Genomic DNA, 21,688 nt, shown 5'->3' on the forward strand with positions numbered 1-21,688 from the left:
CCACATTTTGTTTGCTTTATTTAAAATAAAATAAAGTATAACACAAATTGTATATTTAAAACTAGCAAAAGATGGAAGCGTCATGAACAGCAGTCGTGCGGCTGTCCCCGCTACCTGTCTAATTACATCACACCATTAATATCATTCTGTCTGAGGCTAAAAAAACTATAAAAGTCGGTATTTGTAGTGTGGGTGCAATTAGTAAGTTCAAGGAATACGTCGAAAGCAACTTCCACTAAAAATAACTAACTTTTTAGAAAAGCTCAGTCATGCAGCCGCCCCAATAAACATGCGCCCTGTCGAGCAAGATAATTGTTAAAGCTCGTTACTCTTCCTCAAATAGTTGTTGCTACCTTATTTTTGCGATAAAAGAATACCACTTTTAATATATAATTTATTTATTTTAAATAAATTGTAAACTTTTACTTTATACCAAACCATGCCCGCCCCCCCCCCCCCCCCGCCCCAACCCGACCAAAACGACTGTCAGCAGTGGTGGTTTATGCGCGTGATTTGCGCGAACGTTACCTGTTATTTTTCTATCAACCTAGGGGGCGCTAATGTTGAAGGTTTGAAAAAAAAATGTCCGATAAGAACTAAGGGCGAGGGCATTACGTGCGTGTGTGGACGGTACACCTCCAAATCAATGGCAGATTTCTAGGCTTTTACACAGATATCTGTAGATTTTCACATCTAGTTTGATCCAGTGATTCCAGAGGATTCATACAGTGGTTTTTTATGCCGCGCTTTACCGTTTTCGAGCAATTTCAGGGTCGGAAGCCATTGTTCAACCGTCTTTGTTCGTACACCGTCTGGATTGTGTCTGCGTGTAGCAAGCATTGGAGTGAATTCATAATCGTGTGCATACACCATACCCACACTGCGGTAAAAGCAGGCAGGAGAACGGCAGGGGATCACGCACGCACACTACACCGGTAAGGTCAATACATTACCAATATACCGTTGCAATTAATGACAATTTCTCATCGTTCTCTTTAATTGAATAAACCATGTTCAACTGTTATCTCTTGTTCAGTAGCAATGTTTGTCAATTTTCAGTTAGTACGGCATTAACGGCATGATTAAGGTGTGTAATTCGTCTTCAAAATCATCGGTTTTGGTCGCCGTGTCTTGTGCACATTCCACACACAACCGTCGCTTCGCAGTTTGGCCATGTTGGTACATACATATTCATGAGATGGCGCCTAGTGTCCATTCAATCCAAATGCATTGCCTATAGTGTGTACTGCGAATTTCCGCATAGAAAAATACACGAAGAGCGAGGCTAGTCATGATTCAATTGACGCTAGCTGTGTGTTGTTAAAGGGTTCCCGGCCATGCAATCCTTGTGGGATTCAGATTGTACATTATTTATAATAAATGCACCGATTTGTCTACACAGACAACAACTACACTGGGAACATTTCATTTTTTTTCCACACAGGGGCTTGTGTATGCATGATTGATGATCATTACACACACTGTACATACACATTACATTTATGTACAATGCACTGTATACCATAATAATATGAACACTACACCACACACAGTTATTCATGGGTTGTAAATAGTTTTTGTTACAATACAGTGCAGTTTGAAAAAATGATAGAAAACATTAAATTAATAATCTAAAGGTTTATTCAGTTGGAATTGTTTGAGGAAATTCGCTCCACCATGTCCACAATTTAAAAAGTTTAAAAAGTTAAGCTAATTTTTAAATTTTAAAGGTGACCATTATTTGCTTGTTTTACAATATTCCCCTATAAATATTCCCCTATTTAATGTTATGTTTATTTTAAAAATAGGTTGTGTGTTTTGTGAAAATTTGAGCGATTCTCAGTTTATGGGGTAATTAAACTTTTTAAAGGTGTTATGTTTAAATTAATTTTATACCAATTGTATTATAATATTAATAATTTAACAATACAAAAAATAATAATCTGGTAGTAGGAACCATGATGATTTGCTGTGTGTGACTTAACCTTGGTCAATTATTTTTGCTAAATTTAGTTATATTTTGTTTGATTATTTCCATTACTTTGCTACTCATAAAACCTCTAAAAACAAGAAGGTAGAAACAGCTTGCTGCAAAATGATATTTCTTCTGTGTTTTGAGGGTTGGGTCAATTTTTTGTCAAACAATAAAGCATAGATTTTTTTATTTTTTTTTTTTTGCGCGCTAAAATTGGTGATAATTATTGAGTTGCAAATGGTGATTTTTTTTAGTAGCAATTGGTGCATTTTTTCTCTCACATTTTGCTATGCTGCACAAGTTAAATTGCTCACTGCAGGTACCTTGGTGGAATTTATATCTCAAAGGGTTCTAACAATTAGTGTATAATTGTTGTTTGTTTTCAGATGTCAATGACTGCACGGCATGCATGGTATCTCTGGTTGTTATAGGCCAGAGTTCCTGCGATGCTTGTGTAGTAACCTACCCATATCAACTACCACCTCTGTTACACCATGCCAGCATTGGACTTTAACGTCAAGTATTTCTGTGAGAATTTGCGTGCAACTAAACCCCCTTATGAGTGTCCAGTCAAAGACTGCGGTAAAATATACAGAAGCCATTCAGGTATTGAATTTCACTTGAACAACTTTGATCATGGAAAACCCGGCGGTAACGGGTATTCAACTCCAATGAAGCGAGGAGGTGGATGGAGGAAACGGGTACCCAATCGGCAGAATCGGCGTTCCCCATCGCCTTCGGTTATTCGATCCCCCACACGGGAAGCCCTGACGTATGCTCAGGCACAGAGACTGGTTGAAGTAGACATTGATGGTCTTGTTCACAGGCTGGATATCCACGAGACAATAGACATCCTCACTGAGGATGAGTTTGAGAGTGAGACGAGTGAAGAGGAGAAAAATGAGAAACCCCTGAGTAAGGCTGGCAAGTCATTGGATCAAACCAAACAGCGGAAGGATGTTGGGAGTGCATCCTCCATGAAGCTCCCAGAGGCCTCCTATAAGATCCTGGACGGCTATGAAGAGCCTCCAGATTTACCAGACCGTCCACAGGCGTACTTTCGCTTCATTGAGAAATCCCGTGAGGAGCTCGATGAAGAGATCGAGTATGACATGGATGAAGAGGACTATGCCTGGTTGGACATGATGAACGAAAAACGCAGAACAGACGGACTCCCCACAGCATCTCAGGAGGTCTTTGAAACACTGATGGATCGGCTCGAGAAAGAGTCCTACTTTCAGAGTCAGACATCAGGAAAGACGGACAACAATCAGTTCATCGATGAAGATGCAGTGTGCTGCATCTGTAATGACGGGGAGTGCCAGAACAGCAATGTGATACTATTCTGCGATATGTGCAACCTTGCTGTGCATCAGGAGTGCTACGGTGTGCCGTACATCCCTGAGGGACAGTGGCTGTGTCGTCGTTGCCTTCAGTCGCCGTCCAGAGCGGTCGACTGCGCACTCTGTCCTAATAAAGGTGCTGCGTTCAAACAAACTGACGATGGACGCTGGGCCCATGTTGTGTGTGCTCTTTGGATTCCAGAAGTGGGCTTTGCCAACACAGTATTCTTAGAACCCATAGACAGCATTGATCACATCCCAGCTGCCAGGTGGAAACTCACTTGTTATATCTGTAAGCAGCGAGGTGTTGGCGCTTGCATTCAGTGTCACAAAGCAAACTGCTATACAGCCTTCCACGTGACCTGCGCCCAACAGGCGGGACTCTTTATGAAAATGGAGCCGATACGAGAGACCAACATCAACGGGACGTCCATCAGCATCAGAAAGACAGCCTACTGTGACATTCACACGCCGCCGGAGGTGGAGAAAAAACCAACCATACCTAATGATAAGATCCTTGAGAATGACGAGACGGGCAAGGGAATTTCGGCAAAGAAGGCCAAAGCACAGTCAAGAAAGAACATGAGAAAAGCTAGGAAGATCCTTGCTGAAAAACGGGCTGCTATGCCAGTTGTGTCCATGCCTTGTATACCACCTCAGAGGTAAGAACTCAATATGCTGAATAAAGGAGCAAGGAAATCATTGAAGGATAAACAATCCAACTAGATTCTTTTCTCTGCTCATAATGTTAAATTTCAGATAATGGAATAATTTCAATAAATTATCCTTGAGTTTCAGGGGGAATGTACTTTCATAATTTTTCAGTTTTCAGTTTCTCCATTTATTAACCATTTTATAGGCCTATTCCAGCAAAAAGTGATTGAAAGTTCTTACTATGTACAATGTATATTGTCAATGCTACATTTACGTGTCCTCCCTCAGCAGTGGTCCGCTGGCTAAATGCTAGTTGAAACAACTTTTTACTAAGGACCAGTCAAGATATCTATCGAAGTTGTCTTGCTGGCTACTTCAGCGAAGACAAGCATCCCTATTTGAAGTCACTGGTCAAACTAGTGGTAATTGTCAAAGACCAGTCTTCTCACCTGCTGTATCTCAACATATGCATAAAATAACAAACCGGTGTAAATTTGAGCTCAATTGGTAGTGGAAGTTGTGAGATAATTATGAAAGAAAAACTACCCTTGTCACACGAAGTTGTGTGCTTTCGCATGCTTGATTTTGAGACCTCAAAATCTAAATCACGAAACCCAATCGCCTCCGTTGCCTCCGTGAAGTATCAAGCCTGAGCCTGCTTGTTGTCAACCTTCAGTTAACTTTTAAATTTGTTTTACAGGATTGCCAAAATAACAACTAAAGTAAGTTTACAAAAGAAGCAGCAGTTTGTTCAACGGCTGATTAGTTACTGGACTCTGAAACGGCAATCTCGCAATGGCGTGCCCCTACTGCGACGTCTACAGGCCCACCACCAGTCGCAACGGAACAAAGACTCGGTACCACCGGTTTGTGTAGCCCCCAGTTTCCTGTCTATCTTTTCAAATAACTTCTCTGTAGTCAAGTCAACAGATGAATGGAATTTTGTTACATTTTTCTACCAAATATCAAAACAGCAGTTTTGCCTCCTGTTATTTTCTGATGAAATGTCCATCGTGCAAAAATGTTTTGCAAAACAAAATCCAGTGTTCTGCCGTCAGGGCTCAAAAGTTAACCCAGACAACCTAGGCCCTGTTGCAGCCTTTTGTTATACCATTGGGCTAGTAAACGCATGACTGGGCAAGATTTGGACGCAGTCTTGTGTTTTTGCTCACATGTTGACTTTCAGTCTGATAAACATTTTTTAGTTCTGTTAAATGTTGAAAAATACTTAACTTATTAAAAAAAAGATTTTTACAATTGCTTCTTACTCAGTTCTTGTTTTGAGCTGCAAGCCTTGTTGTGTTGTGGACCCCCCCCCCCCCCCCCCCCACCCAAAAGAACAACCCAAAACCACCCCAAAACAACAGACAAATGAACCTGGCAGTTGGTAGCCTCAAACCTTGAAAGGAAAATTTGCTGTTGACAAAATTCCATTCCAAACTAATGAACCATTGTTTGTAGATGATTATAGACACTGTGCATGCTCTTGAATTGTAAAACACACTTCATCTGAATACACAACATGAACAGTACCTTGGCACTCTAACCCACATTTTCATCTAATTTCATCAAAATAGTTATTCTTATTTCATCTATTATTATTGGAGGAATGCCTATCTCACAAGTTTTTGGAAGTTGATACTATTCACAAACTTCACTTTTTCAAAGAGTTTCCACGTTGTTGTTGCATTTCATTTTTTAACTCCACCCTCCACAATACAGTTTGTAGACATTCAGTTGTGTAGTCTCTTGGTGTTCACTTATAGATGTCTTGACATTTAGTGCATGAATTAGTGCATGAAGAATTCTGAATTTCTTCTGAAACTGGGGGCAAAATATTGATGTTAATTTTGATGTTGTGGCTACATGTATGTGATTGTCTACTCACTGTTGTTGTTGTTAACTCTTACCGTAAAGAAACCATCAGCTACAAATTCTTCAAATAGAATAATCTTTTATTAAATCATCTTTTGCCAAACTAGACAAATACATTTGTTTAATTGAACTAAACAAATAAGATGAAACAAAACAAAAATCCTTAGATCGAAAATCAGTTATCTTTATAGTACATCTATAAAAACAAAGGTGAATCCTGAACAATCACTGTTAACTAATGTGCCCTTTTTCTTCTTTTCTCTCCCTGATTGTTTTGTTTTTCACTATTTGTCTACATACTTTCTGAAATGTTTGTTGTTGTTCCATCTTACTTCTTTCTTTGATGATGTGTATCTCGCTGTGCACATTTTTTGGTCTGTCCCCAACTTTGTCCACCTCTGTTCATGTCACTGTTGCAACTCACAGCGCGAGAATCAGAAAGCCAACAAGTTGAAAGAGCAGCTCAAGTACTGGCAACGGCTCAGGCAAGACCTAGAGAGAGCTAGGCTGCTTGTGGAGCTCATCCGTAAACGAGAAAAACTGAAACGAGAACAGGTACATCAGAAGTTTATAAACATTTTTGTTAATTGGTTAAACACTTGTACTTGTGATTTTGTTTCCAGTTTGGACAATGTAGGACCTTTAAATTCAGCATAGCAATGGAAAAGCACAATTTTAAACCTCTTTAACTATTGGTTACATTTTCTGGTGAGTTGAACAATTTGTTTAGCTGTTTCAACTTGTAGAATTTGTTTGGTGGCCTAACTGTAAACGGAACTAACTGTATACGTGTACTGAGTGATACACATTTACCACATGATATCAAATTAAGCCCTGTTCATACTTCCTTGGAATCCGACCCAGGTCAAAATTCCAGTTGAACCTAGTTAAACTGGGTTTAACTGGAACTAGTTGAAACCAGTTGATAAACTAGTTAAACACAGTTTAAACCAGTTGGTTTAATATGGAAAATGGACAGAGACCAACTGTTTTATAATTTCAACCTAGTTGAACACAGTCAAACCTGAGGAATGCGATACAAATTTTGTCATCACAGGGCTGTTTTTGCAGCGAATGCTTCGCAGAAATTGAACAGAGTTCGAATTGTCAAATTAGTTGTTGCGAGTTTTTGACGTCAACAATATGTATCAAGTTCGCATTCACCAGAAGTATTCACCAGGAAGGCTTATACAGGCTGGCATGTGGTCAGACAGTCCAAGTTATTCAAGCAATATGCTTGATAGAGTAATGCATTATTACTCCAAAAATTCCTTTTTGTTTGCTTATAAATAGCCACGTCCTGAGAAGCACCATAGAAGCATTCTTAAAGCCTGTCAGCACAAAATCTTGCTAAGCCCAGAAAAATCGTGCTAAGCAGACACAGTTTACCAGCCGACATTATATAAAGTTTATACTGTTTTCACTGGTTCACCACTCATTTCTTGTTCAGTAAAGCGTTTTAAACAGCTTTATGAAATTGTACCCATGATGGTTTATGGTATTTTTATTTGAAAATTTCATTGCAGCATACTGCTGAATTGCGACCTAATTCGCAATTATTCAAAAAATTACAATAGTTATTAAAAGCAAGAACATCATAACCAGGCACTCAAAGATGTCTATATAAAATGCTAATTTACTCAGTTTTGATCGACTAATTATTTGCTGTAATCTTTCACAGATCAAGTTGAATCAGATGACAATCGAGATGCAACTGCAGCCGTTTAACATTCTACTCAGGAATACTGTGGAACAGTTAGAGGATAGAGACCCCACTAGGATCTTTGCTGAGCCAGTCTCAGTGGAAGAGGTATGATTATCCAACAATCTGAGTAGGCTAAAAGCAGGGATTTGATTTCTCTCTTTTTACTTTTTCAAGTAATCTGTTTTTAAACCACCTCCCCCCCCCCAAAAAAAAAAAAAAAATGCCCCAATCTGCAGATTAGGGCTTTTAAAACCAAAGATAAGTGTATACTTCATGCTTCACGCTTGCAGACAGTTGCACTTTTCGTTCACATTTTTTTCAACAGTTTGAAGGCCAGCCTCGCCACCATGGGCAGCACGCTGTATCAATATTTCTTGAAGAGAAGCACAGAAAAAAACCCCAATGCTGATAGGCTGGGGAAAAAAACTATGCTGATAGGTCTTGCATAGGCGGCTGCTCTGCTTGTACGCTTTTAAAACAATTTTGAACACTTTTGGGGAACATAGAAAGCAAGCGTCAAAATGCATTTACTTTTATGCAAACCAAATCTTTTGACCCACCCACCCAAAACAATATCAAGTTTTTTTAATTTTAATATTGCCTTTTCTGAATGGCCCCTCTAACTGGACAAGGCGGTTTATCGTTTAACTAACTGTCACAGGCTTAATTGGACCCTTATGAAACAATAACTTTCAAATTTACCTTCATTTCATGTTTTCTCATTTTTTCCTTCCATCTGTGGTCAGGCGCCAGACTATTTCCAAGTGATCAAAAGCCCGATGGACTTCCTTACAATGAAAAATAAGGTCCAAGGTCACGAGTATCGGACCATTGATGAATTTGAGGCAGACTTTGATCTGATTATCAAGAACTGCATGTTGTACAACAGCAAGGACACCGTGTTCTACCGCGCGGCTATCAAACTCAGAGATACGGTAGGGACAGATTTGATATTTCACTGTGTAAGGTTTATTCCCAGGGCTGAAATTTCTTCATTATCTTCTTTACACAATCTGGCCATGGGAAACTTATAAACATTTGTTTAAAGGCTCTGGACACCTTTGGTAACTGTCAAAGACCAGTATTCCCACTTTGTGTACCCCAACACATTCATAAAAAAAAAAAAACAATGACAATTTTGACTCAATTTTGTCATTTAGGTTGTAAGAGAATAATGAGAGAAAAACACCCTTGTTGCACAGTGCTTGCTTTAAGATGCCTAAAAAAGGCGTCAAGCTTGAGATCTTTTATTATTTAGGTGAGATATTGCCCCTTTCTTAAAAACTGTGGAACTTAAGAGGGAGCCTTTTCTCACAATTTTTTATGCTATTTCGAAGTAGGTTTTTCTGCGAACAATTATTTTGATTAATGACCAATAGTGTCCAGTGCCTTCGAGATGAAGCTTCTATAAAGTGGACTTTACCTTCAAAATCCTTGTTCTGTTTTTTTAGGGTGGGTCAGTCATCCGTAACGCCAAACGCATTGTCGATAAAATCGGCTACGACCCTGTGACTGGGTTCCACACGGAAATCCCCCCAAACTTCAAAGAATTGGAATTCGATGTGAACGACTGTAAGTACTTTCTGATTTTGATATGGATGAGGTACAGAGCCTCTAGAATCTGGGAGAGATGGCGAAGCATTGACCTTGAGAGAGTAGGAGATCTATGAAGATTGAACGCTTCCTGTCAGAATGTTTTTGGGGTTTACGGGCCTGGAATTTCATCTTTGAGAGGGCAATGCCACTTTCATTTTGAAAAGGGCACTTCCTTCAGAAAATCTTAAAGTCTATGAAAAACCTTTGATGGGGCACCAAGACCAGGGCAATGGAGGCCGTGGCCTCTGTGGAATTTCAAGCCTTGATTAACCCTCTCTTGGTGTAACTTTTCAGCGAGTTAACCAGCCCTCTAAAGCCTTTCAAATTTACTGGTTGTGTATTGTGGTTTAAATGTGCACTAAACCTACTATTTACATATCTGTACTGTGTGTTTAGATGCGACCACATGGTTTACCATCTTTCGTGTTTAAACAGGATAATGTTGAATGGTCGGACAGAAGGCTGGTTGTCTGTTTACTGTGTAGATACATTCACCACATAATATCGTGTTGCAAGCTGGCTGAGTTTGTCTATCATTCAAAATCACAGTGGATGATATTGAATGGTCGGACAGTAGGAGGGTTGACTTTATACTGTGTAGATGCATTCACCACATGGTATCGTGTTGCAGGCTGGCTTAGTTCTATCATTCAGAACCACAGTGGATGATATAATGAATGGTCACACAGTAGGAGGGTTGACTTTATACTGTGTAGATGCATTCACCATATACAATCATGTTGGCTTAGTTAAGAACAGTATTGGAGGGTTTTAAAATTGCTGATTCAACATTGAGTTGATAACCTTTACAGTAACCTGTTGTCATAGAGATTGAGCTTATAGTTGTTTCCTTTTTTGTGTGGGATTATGTCACCTCCCACGCTGATGCATGATAAAGGCTGAAACTGAGATAACGTTGATTGAAAGCATTGTGAAACACATAGTTTACATTCTGCAAGATGCATCGTAAAAATATACAGATGGTTCTGTACTTATGTGTGTGATTTTGTAGAGTCAACTTATTAATTTCCTATTCCAAAGTTGAATGTGCTAATTTATTTATTTTGTAACTTACAATTTTGAATATTTTTTTGTTGTAGTTGAAAATGCTTTATCTCCTGCTCATCGGGCAGACATGACGTTAGAGGACCAACTACGCGAACTGCTTGAAAAGCTCGACATGACATGTACAATCAAGCATGGTGCTGCGCGTACCTACCGCACCAAGCAGCTCCGCAAAGAGATCAACACGATCCGCAGGAAGCTGGCTCAACAGAGAAATCAGGGGACCAAGGGAGAGTCACTGAACAAGAAGGGAACAGAGAAGAGAAAAATGTCCACATCTGCAACGTCTACAGAGGGTTCGTCCAGTAAGTGTCACGGTATCTTGTTGGAAATCTAATTTTCCAGCTCCGGCTTTAGATTGTTCCCCTTGTTATGTGGATTTTGAAGTAAGATGGAAATGGTGACCATCTTTGCCTAGTTCCCTGTGTATGCAATTGCTACTGGGAGTGTGGATAAAAAAAGGGGACAGACTGCTTCTTCCACACAGCCTTATTTTGGTTACATGTATCCTCATTTTAAGTATTAAGACGATGACACTATGATAGGGGTTATTATATGGCGCAAATCTAGCCGTGGTTTAAAATGATTTGTAGAGTGTTGATGATGATGTGGGGATGTGTTTTTTAAAACTGATTTCTCACTCTTGATTTCTAGATGAGGATGAAAGTGACTGCCCTGCTCCGAGTGACTCAACAGAACCTCCAAAGCTATCTCCATCCAGGCCTGCACCGATCTGCATTCGGAGCAAATCCTCACCCACCAGGGCATCTCCAATGCGCCCTCTACAGAGGACACCAGGCAGAGGGCGTGGTCGGGGTAGACAGAGGGTCTCCCGCTCCATGTCTGAACCTCATACTGGGAGCGATGGGAGTTCTGCACCAACCCTGGAGGTCAATGATGTGTCAGAGGTCGTAGTCACGCCTGCTAAAAGTCCGTCCCATGCGTCTGATAAAAGCCCCTCCCCAGGTGGGGTCAGTAGAAGGACTTCAGTACTGTTGAGTCGGAAAGCGGGTCGCGGTAAACCTGCAGGAAGTCCGGGGTCGAAACGTGGTGGTGGACGTTTGGGTAAGAGGTCTCTCTCCATGGACACAGAGAATGCAACGAAGAGCAACCGTCGTGGAAACCAAGAAGGAAGCCTCCATATAGAAACAGAATATGAAGGCAATGTACCGACGACCTCGTCATCGACTGTTGTCAATGAGAATCACACCAGGAAACGATCACGTAGCCTCAGTGCCAGCAATACAGACTGCAGTCCGGCAAAAAGACTCCTAGAGTCCAGTGTAACAAGTAATTTACCTAATGGCTTTGAAGGGGTGAAACCCACGGGGGAGAGTTTTACTATGTACAGGTCCGGGCACAATCGGACAAGGAGCAGCTCTGACTCTGAGAGCACTTCCAGCACTAACACCACCACCTCTGGCTCTGTGTCTGAGTCTACGTCCACCATGGAAGAGGGACACCGACACCGGCGACATCACAACCGCCTCAACTTACCCGAGGACAGCAGCGGGGACACTTCGTGCGGGGAGAGCACGAGCACCACCAGCCGGAATCGCCACCACGGTGCGGGTCCATTCTTGAGAGAAAAACCAGGTAACAAAGTCATGAAGTAAGAATTGTCACCCCCCAAAGAAGCACAGAATTTTATCCTTATGTGTTCATACAACCGAGAACTCAAGTATAATTTTCACATAATCAAAACTGTCCAGAAAGTAAGTGTTTTGGGACAATAATTACATTACATTTTTGCTGATCAGTTAGTAACACAACAATCATGACTGTTACCTGGTGTTTCTTGTGGATGTGGTTGATATTTGTTTTTATGTGATAGAAGCACCCTTGACTAGTGTGAATACCTTTAGATGCATTTTCTAATTGTGTGGATGATAGTTAATGTACATCTTTTTGTGTGTGACTACATTTTGATGTGTGGATATACATTTTTATGAAGGTGGATTTCACATTTATGTGTGGATGCACATCTCTGTGTAGATTATAGTTTTTATGCGTGGATGCACATCTTAATCTGTGGATCCACACTTTTATATGTGGGTGCACATTTTTGTCTGTGGATTTATATTTTATGTGTGGACACACAGTTTTTATGTGTGGAAAAATATTTTTATCGGTGGATGCATTCTGTATGTGTTGGGTTACATTTTGTCGAGGGTGTGCATAGCACACTTGTTGACTTTTTAGATGCACATTTTTGATTCACTTGTTATGTCTGTGTTTTTATATACATGTTATGTGCCTCTTGTTTGGCCGAGGTTTTTGTCTCAGTGGTTTTTTGTTTGATAGTTAGTGAAGAGGTTTTTAGCATTCATTGTCTCTCCAAGCTTGCTTTATATTTGAGCATACTTGAAATCTATGGAACCGTTTTAAAATCCCTAAAGTAAAGATTTAAAAAGTGGTAACTGGCCTGACTTTTCAACCTTAGCAGAGTCTCTTTCTTTATACTCTGAGATAGACTATTAGTCTTCGTAACTGACTACGCTAGGGTTTAAACGTCAGGCAATTATATACCATGGGTCATTTCAGTTTATATGTAACAAACCTATATAGTACAGGGTTTGTATGGTGTGGTGCTTGACATGTCGTGCCTCAACATTATAAATGCACTAACCACCCCAAAATTTAGCTCACAGAGACTCGTTGAACACAGTACAGCATCACCAAACCAAAGGGACCAGTGTCATTGAGCTGTTAAGCAGCTAAAGAGTTAGCGCATCACCAGTCACACCATTTGGGTTGTGAACCTTTTTCTGTTAAGCGCTAGTTTTCTGTGCTTAGCTGTTTTTTGTTCTGCTTATCAGCTTCATGTACTTGAACACTTGACAGTTGAATACCGTTTGGGCCCACTGGTTTGGTGTCTGATTCACTTGAGTTCAATGTCTACTCTGTTATCGATAAATCCAGCACAGATTTGTGTAACTTTTCATGATGTTTGATACACTAACTTGCACTCAAGCTCTTAAGTGAATTTTTTCAAAATAATATACTGTTGATGAGAAAACTTAATTGCCAATAATGCAGTTGGCACCAAGCAGTTGGCACCGTAACTTTGTTTCTTGAGGTGAACAAAACATACACACCCCAAAACCCAAACTATTATCCCTTCTTTGGTGCACCCGATTGAAATGTCTAAACTATCAGCTTTTTAGAATACCATCTGTGGAGCATTGGTTGACTTCCCTCTTTTATTTTTATTGAACGCCAATTCCTTTTGATCAGGTAAGACAAGAAGTACGAGCTGGAACTCTGATGAAGATGATATTCCACTCAGTCCCCTGGACCTGGTCTGGGCAAAGTGTCGAGGCTACCCATCGTACCCTGCTCTGGTAAGTTGAAGTCAGGAACAATTAGATGAAACAGTTTATTTTGTATAACTTGTTTTTGTCTATCTTTTATTTTGTTTTTATAAAAGCATGTCAAAATCGCAGCTAAGTTGAAGTATAAAAGGGGGAATTACATAGACAATTTATTTCACTTAAGAAACTTATGAAAATCCATCGAAGTTACTCTAAATGAACAGTTAGCATGTCTTGGCTGAGCGATCTAGGACATCAAACTGATGGCCGAGAGTGTGGGTTTGAATCCCGGTGGTTACAATATACATCTGTGTCCTTGAACAGGATGCATGTAACTACAGTTGCCTCTCATCACCAAGGAGTGAGTTTACCTCCTACGCTAGAGAGTGTTGATGTGAATGACTAGCAATATCTGTTGCCAATTCGTCTGCTGGTGCTTGCACAGGTATTGAGATGGGCAGCAATGGTTGATGCCCAATTATCAGTGTAGTAATAGTGTATGTATGACACTTTGATACAAGTTTGTTATATATGTACACTGTTTTTTTTAAAGATGTTTTACATTATTTTAGTGAAATTGACATTTCATTTTACTTCATTAACTTCAAAGCAGCTAGTCTCTGCATTTGGATGGGACCGACCGTCTGGTAGTCGGCTGACACAGCTACTTCGGCTTCCTGTTCAAGAAGTAATCTGTTTCCAAATGTTCACACTAAATTTCACCAAACTGTTCACGCCCAAGCTATCCTTATATTGTTGATTTGATACATTTACAAAATGGTAACGTCCCGGATGTACACAGACATCTACTCTGCTCCTCTTCGGACTTGACCTTGCTTTCCATTCCTAGATCTAAAAGGACAGCTGGGGACAGAGCCTTCGCAGTTGCTCCACGCTACCTACAAGCTAAGATCAACGGCAATGTTGGCAGTGTGAAAATGTCTTCTCAAGACATTTCTGTTCCCACAGCCTTTCTTACTCTTTTTGATTTGTTTTCTTGGCTAGTCATTAGATTGTTTTTGTATTTATTGTTATTCATTTTTTCCCTCCCTTTGTTGTATTTGCTCTTATGTGTAGCGCCTTATAAATGATTGTGTCATTAACATTATATAAGAGTTTCCCTCCACTCAGTCGGCAAGGACTTGTAGAACTGCGGCACATAAAGTCATTTGTAGCAATAGTTTTTCGAATTGTCTTGGAAAACTGATTATGTTTTTCTTTTTTTGCAGATCATAAATCCTAAGATGCCCAGATCAGGTTTCTTTCATAACGGTGTTCCAATCCCAGTGCCTCCCATGGAAGTGTTGAATCAACGAGTCGTCATTGAGGAACATCTCTACCTTGTGCTCTTCTTTGACAACAAGAGAACATGGTAAGAGTAATAGAAATACCACATTTTGAGGCTGTACTTCAAGACCATTCCATTGTTGATAAACAAATCTGGTTGGCATGGACGTATGTTTTAAGCAAATACAACATTTTCTGCAAACTTTCAATCAATCAAATACCACCCATGGTTGACTGCCTTGTTTCCAACAAATTCAATATTATTTTTGAATATTTGCTTTACGTTGTTACAAACTGGCTATTTTGTTTTGCGTTTTCCATAGTTTTCCAACCTGGGTTGACAAAAGCACAGAAGGCTGTGGAGTTTCAATAGAAAGGGGCTATACCACTTTGGTACTCCGGTATTGTGGTCTACTCAAAATTAATTTGAAAAAGACTGACAGTTGTTTTGTTGAGAGACTATGGTACATTTATTTCCAAATTTTCTTCCAAACACAAATCCTCTGAAAAGTGCTATGGTGGTAGTTCTTTGCTCATGATTAATGAAATTACTAAGGAGAATATCCAAAGCTTGTTTGGTTTTCACTTGGTGGAATTTTCGCAGGACTAAATGCGAAAAATCGTCTCTACACTCTGACTTGAATTTGTTAATACATCTCTTTCCTTCCTGTTTACTTTTATCATGCCGTCTCCAAAATTTATTTGCAGAGTTTGATTGTATTTGATTCTGTTTTTTAATAATTCCAAATGCACAAAATCTCCCTCATTTACGAGGTGCAAATGTTGGCAGCTCTGTTCATGGTTGTTTTAATGTATTTTAATCTTGTTTTAGTATTTATTTTGTACTTTGATATTTTCTTTTTCATTTGTTTTAGGCCTAGTATTGCTGTAATAATACTGATAATGGGTTTACTTTTGTCATGGCATCTCCAACATTTATTTGCAGAATTTGATTGTATTTGGTTCTGTTTTTTTTAAATTATTCCGAATGTGATTTTGAATACTTTTATAATTGCACAAAATCTTCCTCATTGCGAGATGCACATGTTGGCAGCTCTGTTCTTGGTTGTTTTATTGTATTTTAATCTTGCCGTAGTCTTTATTTTGTGCTTTGATATTTTGTTTTCATTTGTTTTAGGCCTATCACTGTAATAATACTAATAAGGGGTTATTTATATTACTAGCCTTGCCAGACTTAAGGTTCGGTTAGTTTTTACATTTTAGTAATATGTATTGATTGCTTTTAGTTTAAACTTTCTAAAAAATATGGTACTCATGTCGTAGTATTAATAAGTTACTAAATACGTTATTAATAATGCATGGCTGATTGCTAGTTTGCTAAATTCCTTCTCAATTTTCCTTTCCGTTCAGGCAATGGCTTCCAAGGTCTAAGCTGGAACCACTCGGCGTGGACTCTGGTCTGGACCAAGCCAAGTTGATGGAAGGCCGCAAGTCAGCTGTTCGCAAGTCAGTCCAGCAGGCGTACGACCGCGCCATGAAACACCGCTGCCGGGTGACCGGAGAGGTCATTGAGGGGTCAACTAGTGAATCAAGTGATGGGTTTGGGGATAGATTATAATTAGAAAGGATTAGTGTTCCGTAGTCTTGACATGAATGCTAAATTCCTCTTAACTTAAGGAGTCGTTTTCGTGTTGTAATTTTGTGCATGTATGCAAAACATACCCTGTTTGTATGAAGTGTTTTTTTGTTTTTAATTCAAGGTATCTGCAAGATGTCTTCAGTGGTTCTAGCACCTGTTGAGGGTGTACATAAGTCCCCATCCTGACCAAGGTATGATCAGGGTATGTTTTGAATGCTGGCAAATGTTGCTTTTCTTAAATGACTTCAGTGGAAGGCCCATGTCGCACGAGGCAATCAGCAGGCAACCAGTTCCAGGCAACCTTCAATGAGAAAAGGCAGGCTCAATTGAGTGTTCACATATATTTCTTGGGTATACTATTGTTAAAAAACAAAAACAAAACTTTAGAAAATTACTTTTGTGCTACCAAAGTGGTCCTGTAGCATGCGATTCAGTTGGTTGCCTCCAAGTTGGCTCATGTGACAAAGCCCCTGAGATTGATGTAGACAACTCTGCTCTGTTGCACTGTTCTGCCCCCATTCACACCAACAACTTTTCTGGGTAGTTCCAAAGAAAAATGTTGTTGACTTTTTCACACTTCATGTGCTTACTCTTTGGAACCTGTGAGATAGTAGTTTTTCCCCCAGGAAATGGTACCTGCTTAGGAGTAGGGTTAGATGAGAGAACCTCAGGGTAAGCATACTGAGTGTGCTCATTGTCAACAGGACAGTTGCATTAAGCGTGAGACAAACATGGAGTGGTGAGAGGTTGACAATTTCCAAGGAACTTCCTGGTTGTTTTGGGCGGGTTTTTCCCCCATGAGAATTGGGTCGAAAGTGTGAAAAGGGCATGAGTCAGAACAGCTGTTTCTTTATTGGGAGACCATAATGGAAACTTTTTGATCAAGTTTCTATTGTACCTCCTTCGGATAGGCTAGAGGTCAAACGATGGGAAAAGTGCATGCATGTACATGTACACGCCACGCACAACAATCAGCCACTGATGTTTGTGTTGCTTTTTACCTCAGTGAGGGCGCTGTTTATCTTATGACCTCATATGCAAGGGGTCTGTTTATCTTCTAAGAGTGGCTCCTCCCGAAAGTTGGCTTTGAATGTGGCTTCGGCTGAGTTTGAAAGATTTGGTAAATTGGAGACAGTCTGGTTGAAGATACCATTAGACCGCCACCAAGAGTTTGTCCTTGTCCAGGCAGACAATTTGTATCATTTAATCAAATTAACAACCATTTAACTGCAAGGGTTGTGTGTGGTGGCAAAACTGTGCACATGTTTTGTTAACTCGGTAAATCAAGGTCCTCTTTTTGTTCTCCCTTTTCTAGACCTCCTTGTTTTTTGTTGATGGCCCCATTGGTTTTGTACATGAAAGTGAAGAGAGGATAATCTCACTTTGTCAAAACACCCAGATCCCTTTTGTTCAGTTTCCTCCGTAGAAAACGGTCACAGAACTGTGTACATGACTGTGTGCAGCAACCACATGATACCCTATTGCTGGTTGGCATTGTCAATCTATCATCAAAACTACAGTTGATGGTATTGAATGGTCATGCAGTAGGAGGGTTGATTTAATGTGTGGATGCCATCACCAAATAGTATCATACGGCAGGTTTGCATATTTTATAATTCAAAACCACACTTGGTGATATGAAATGGTCAGACAGTAGGAGGGTTAAAATTCAACACTCATTTTAGAATTATTCATTATAAGTAGACCGCCATGTCTGCCCTTGGCGTACAGTGAAAGCCAACAGCCACAGCCGCATTGAAAGCCATCTGGTAGGAACATCCAGGTAGCTGTAGCCATTCGTGACTAGATGCTACTTTTGATGGGAACCAATAAAGAAACAAGGTGACAGGACGGAGTTCTGCATTTCTTAGTTTTTATGTGTTGTAGGATGTTGAGGATGTCAATTTTTCTTTTTAATAAATTGTTTTTAATGATTACTAGTTTCCAAAACCACAAACTTAATTACAGAAATTACTTCTAGATGCATTGATGAATTTTCTTTACCGTCGGCATGATCCGTTTTCTTTAATAGCACCAAATAATATTGTTAAAGACTCTGAATAGAAAAAAATTGGACAGTCAAAATATCAAGGAGTAACTGATCAGTGCTTCTGAACATTTGAAACGGCTACTTGCTTCTTGTCGTAGAACATTTGTGTTAAGCATTTATGTGCTTCAAAAGTTGTGAAGACATTTTGGTTGAGCACTGATTCGCAATGCAATGTAACTTGTTTGTAACATTCAGCACTTGCTAGTAAGCAAACCTTTTTCCCTGTTCTTACTGTTTCCTGGGTTGGAAACAGAAAGCGCAGTAAAGCGAACAATAGACTGTTACCTGGGTTGAATGAAATTTTGCCCTGGGTCCAAATATCATAGAACTGTTAGACAGAAAGCATCACCACCAATTCATTGAGATTCCACAAGCAATAATTGCCTACCAGTAGTAATCATTAGTTTCTAAGTGACGAACATAAATAACTTTGTGTGCCGTGACCGAACTAAAAAAATATGACAATTAAAAAATGTATCAAATTAATAACTGCCCGTGTTACAACTTTTAATGAATCACAAACACAACCCCAAAACAACAACAAAGAATCGTCTGGCTAGTGGAAACAAAGCAGCAAATTCATCCACAAATTAGAATGATTGACTTGATGCAAAAAAAACCTTTTGGTATCCCACATGGTTTCATTATAAACAAAATGTAATCCTTTTTTACACTCCATTCATTTTTTTAATATAGGGTGCGTTCGATTAGCTTCCCTGTGTCAACCCCGCGGTGCTCACTCGGTTGAGCCTCTGACAAGAGCTAAACGAACGATCACTCACCGCTCTCGTATTGACCCACTCCACAAGCAGGGCACTGGGGGCTGACCCGGGTGAGCACCTGGAATGACCTCAAAGTTATTTGAACGCACTGGGGGGCAGAGTTGGGTCGACCCAGGGAAGCTAATGGAACGCACCCATAGACAACTCTTAAATTCTTGTAACAAAAAATGAATTATTTTCCAAATTCCACAAATTTTTTGTTTTAAAAAGTTTATTCAAGAATTTAGTTGACAGGGCCCAATTTTAAAAAGCAGTTGAGCAGAAATACTGCGAATTGGGCAAAAATACTGCCGATCAAATTTCTGTTCTAAGCAAAATATGGGTTGGGCACCAGTCACAACAACAAAAATGTGACAGACTTTTGGTTGGTTACCAGCTTCTGCTAAGTAATATTTGTGTGCTAAGCAGGTTTTTGTGCTTAGAGGCTTTATGAAATTGGGCCCTGGTCAATTGATGTAAATAAATTGCTCACTTACTTTGACGCACATGTTACAAATGTAAACTAGGGCAAGAGTTTTTATGTTTAAATTAATGTTTTCTATTTGTAGTTCTTGTAGAATTGAATTTTGTATGTGTTTATATAATGATTATTGTTTGATTTCTCGTAATGTTTTGGTTTGGTTTATCACTGTTTTTACAACTGACCCAATTCCCTTCCAATGAATGTTGTCTTAATGAATTTCTTTTTAAACCTATAGTTGTTGATCAAAAGATATGATTATTTAATTTCTTACAACTTCCATGTCAGTTTGCACAAAATCACTGAAAATTTGGTTAAGCCATCACAGCAGTTGTTATGGCGGCCATCTTTCACACAATGGTAATGATTGTGCTGGGCACCTGTGTCATTGACTTATCAAGCCACGAACTGCTCAGTAAAGAAAGCCGTATTTTAGATGGAAAACAACCCAAAAGGTTTCCGACCAGGTCTTTGTGATTGCTTTTCCTGTCAATGTTTGTACAAAGGTACAACAAAGTAGTCCTATTTCCTGCTAACCTTTCCCGTTTCATTTTCATGTATCTAAAAAAACATATCTTTGGTGCTTTACATCTACAACGTTGCTACTCCTTCGGCTTTTTTGATTGCGCAAAAACAATGAGCTCTGGTGTGAACTGAGATCTCTAAAAAGTTAAAGACAAATGTGCTTAGCGTAATTAATTAATTTGAAAGTGTCAATGAGTACTTGATTAAGTTGTGCTGAAGTATCTTGCTAAGCAGCAACGACAACAATCCAAGGTGACATGTATTTCTTGTTGATACACTTTGTGCTCTGCTATTTCTTTGCTTAGCGTACATTTACAACTTTGCTCGGAAACATTCTCTTCTGAACAGCTGAGTGAGTTTGGTCGTATATAGATGTTAGCTGAGCTTTCCAAAGTCATTTTACATTTCAAATCATCCTGTGGGTTTTATTCAAACAAATGAAAGTGTGATGATGTTAATTGTTTTTGGTTTTTTTCAATTTGTTTTATAATTTTTCCTTAATTGATTCTTTGTCTAAATTTATCTTTAATCTGGCAGCTGGATGACAAATGTTAATGGAATTAATATGACAAAATGATCTCAAATATTGATAAAGAAAATGAACAGGGCTTGTATATTAGCCAATCTGTCAAAAAAAAGAAAAAATCTTAAACTGAAAATTGAAAAGTGCGAAATCTAACAGAATTTTCACATTGTCAATACATGTACAAATTTAGTACCATTTAAACTATTGTACAGAATTCTACAGATTAATATATTTGCCTGATTTTCACAAAGAAAGAAAAGCTATAAACTATTACAAAAGGCAAATAAATGTACAGTTAATTCTATTTCAATATTCTGATACATTCTGTGTATGATCTATTTCTAGATGTAAAACATTAGTAGGTAGTGAATTTTTCCAAGGCGATTACTTTTGTCCCTTACGCAGGTCAAAGAGTACATATATAGCATGGCGTATATTATGACTATCTGACCACTTGTACAACATTTTAAAGTAGTTATTTCAGAAGTTAGTTTGGATTCTTTCCGAAACAGTTGTTTACCTAAATTGATATTTCCAGCTACTTGTATAGATAAGTTTTAACTTAATATCCTTGCATTTGAATAAAGTTTTGCCTATGTCCATTGTGGAGGATAAACAAATTTTGAATTGTCTTTGGTTATCATTAATGGTGTAAACAGTACAAATGAAGTGACTTTGGCAGTGCTGGTTATAGTCTTGGCCCCCTGAGAACGGCTTCTGTGATAGCAGTTCTCGGGGTGAAAGCAATTCTTGTGATGATAAGGTGACAGGGGTGGTAGTGGTCTAAATGTATGGTGAGAGGGTGGCCTCTTGTGATAGTAACAGGAGAGTCTTGAACCGAGACTATATGGGCTATGGCGACTATTGGCTGCCAAGTCTTTGTTGTAGAATAGACAGTATTGAAATCCCCCTTTGTTGCAATGAAAGTCGC

The 21,688-nt window shown here is 39.2% G+C and overlaps 1 protein-coding gene across 4 annotated transcripts; it reads left to right on the forward strand.

Annotated features, from left to right (window-relative positions):
- The first annotated feature begins 563 nt into the window (after positions 1-563).
- LOC139951079 (peregrin-like) lies at positions 564-21,377 on the forward strand. Of its 4 annotated transcripts, none has more exons than XM_071949912.1 (13): positions 564-935; positions 2,362-3,980; positions 4,673-4,838; positions 6,274-6,402; positions 7,529-7,657; positions 8,299-8,487; positions 9,004-9,124; positions 10,249-10,518; positions 10,868-11,809; positions 13,451-13,557; positions 14,757-14,899; positions 16,186-16,367; positions 16,536-21,377. In XM_071949912.1, the coding sequence occupies exons 2-13, from the start codon at positions 2,470-2,472 to the stop codon at positions 16,598-16,600; spliced, it is 3,954 nt and encodes a 1,317-aa protein (XP_071806013.1). In that variant the 5' UTR covers positions 564-935; positions 2,362-2,469; the 3' UTR covers positions 16,601-21,377. The 4 variants fall into 4 exon arrangements, with proteins under 4 accessions (XP_071806013.1, XP_071806025.1, XP_071806020.1 ...); XM_071949924.1 differs by having other exon boundaries at positions 10,868-11,779; XM_071949919.1 differs by having other exon boundaries at positions 4,673-4,829.
- The last annotated feature ends 311 nt before the right edge of the window (positions 21,378-21,688 follow it).

Source organism: Asterias amurensis, chromosome 2, assembly GCF_032118995.1.
Source record: "Asterias amurensis chromosome 2, ASM3211899v1".
Classification (NCBI taxonomy): domain Eukaryota; kingdom Metazoa; phylum Echinodermata; class Asteroidea; order Forcipulatida; family Asteriidae; genus Asterias; species Asterias amurensis.

Coding starts and splice junctions, on each gene's coding strand:
- LOC139951079 (XM_071949912.1), top strand. CDS start 2,470: ATGCCAGCATTGGACTTTAACGTCAAGTATTTCTGTGAGAATTTGCGT. Junction 4,839..6,273: donor ACAAAGACTCGGTACCACCG/GTTTGTGTAGCC, acceptor TGCAACTCACAG/CGCGAGAATCAGAAAGCCAA. Junction 9,125..10,248: donor GGAATTCGATGTGAACGACT/GTAAGTACTTTC, acceptor TTTTTGTTGTAG/TTGAAAATGCTTTATCTCCT.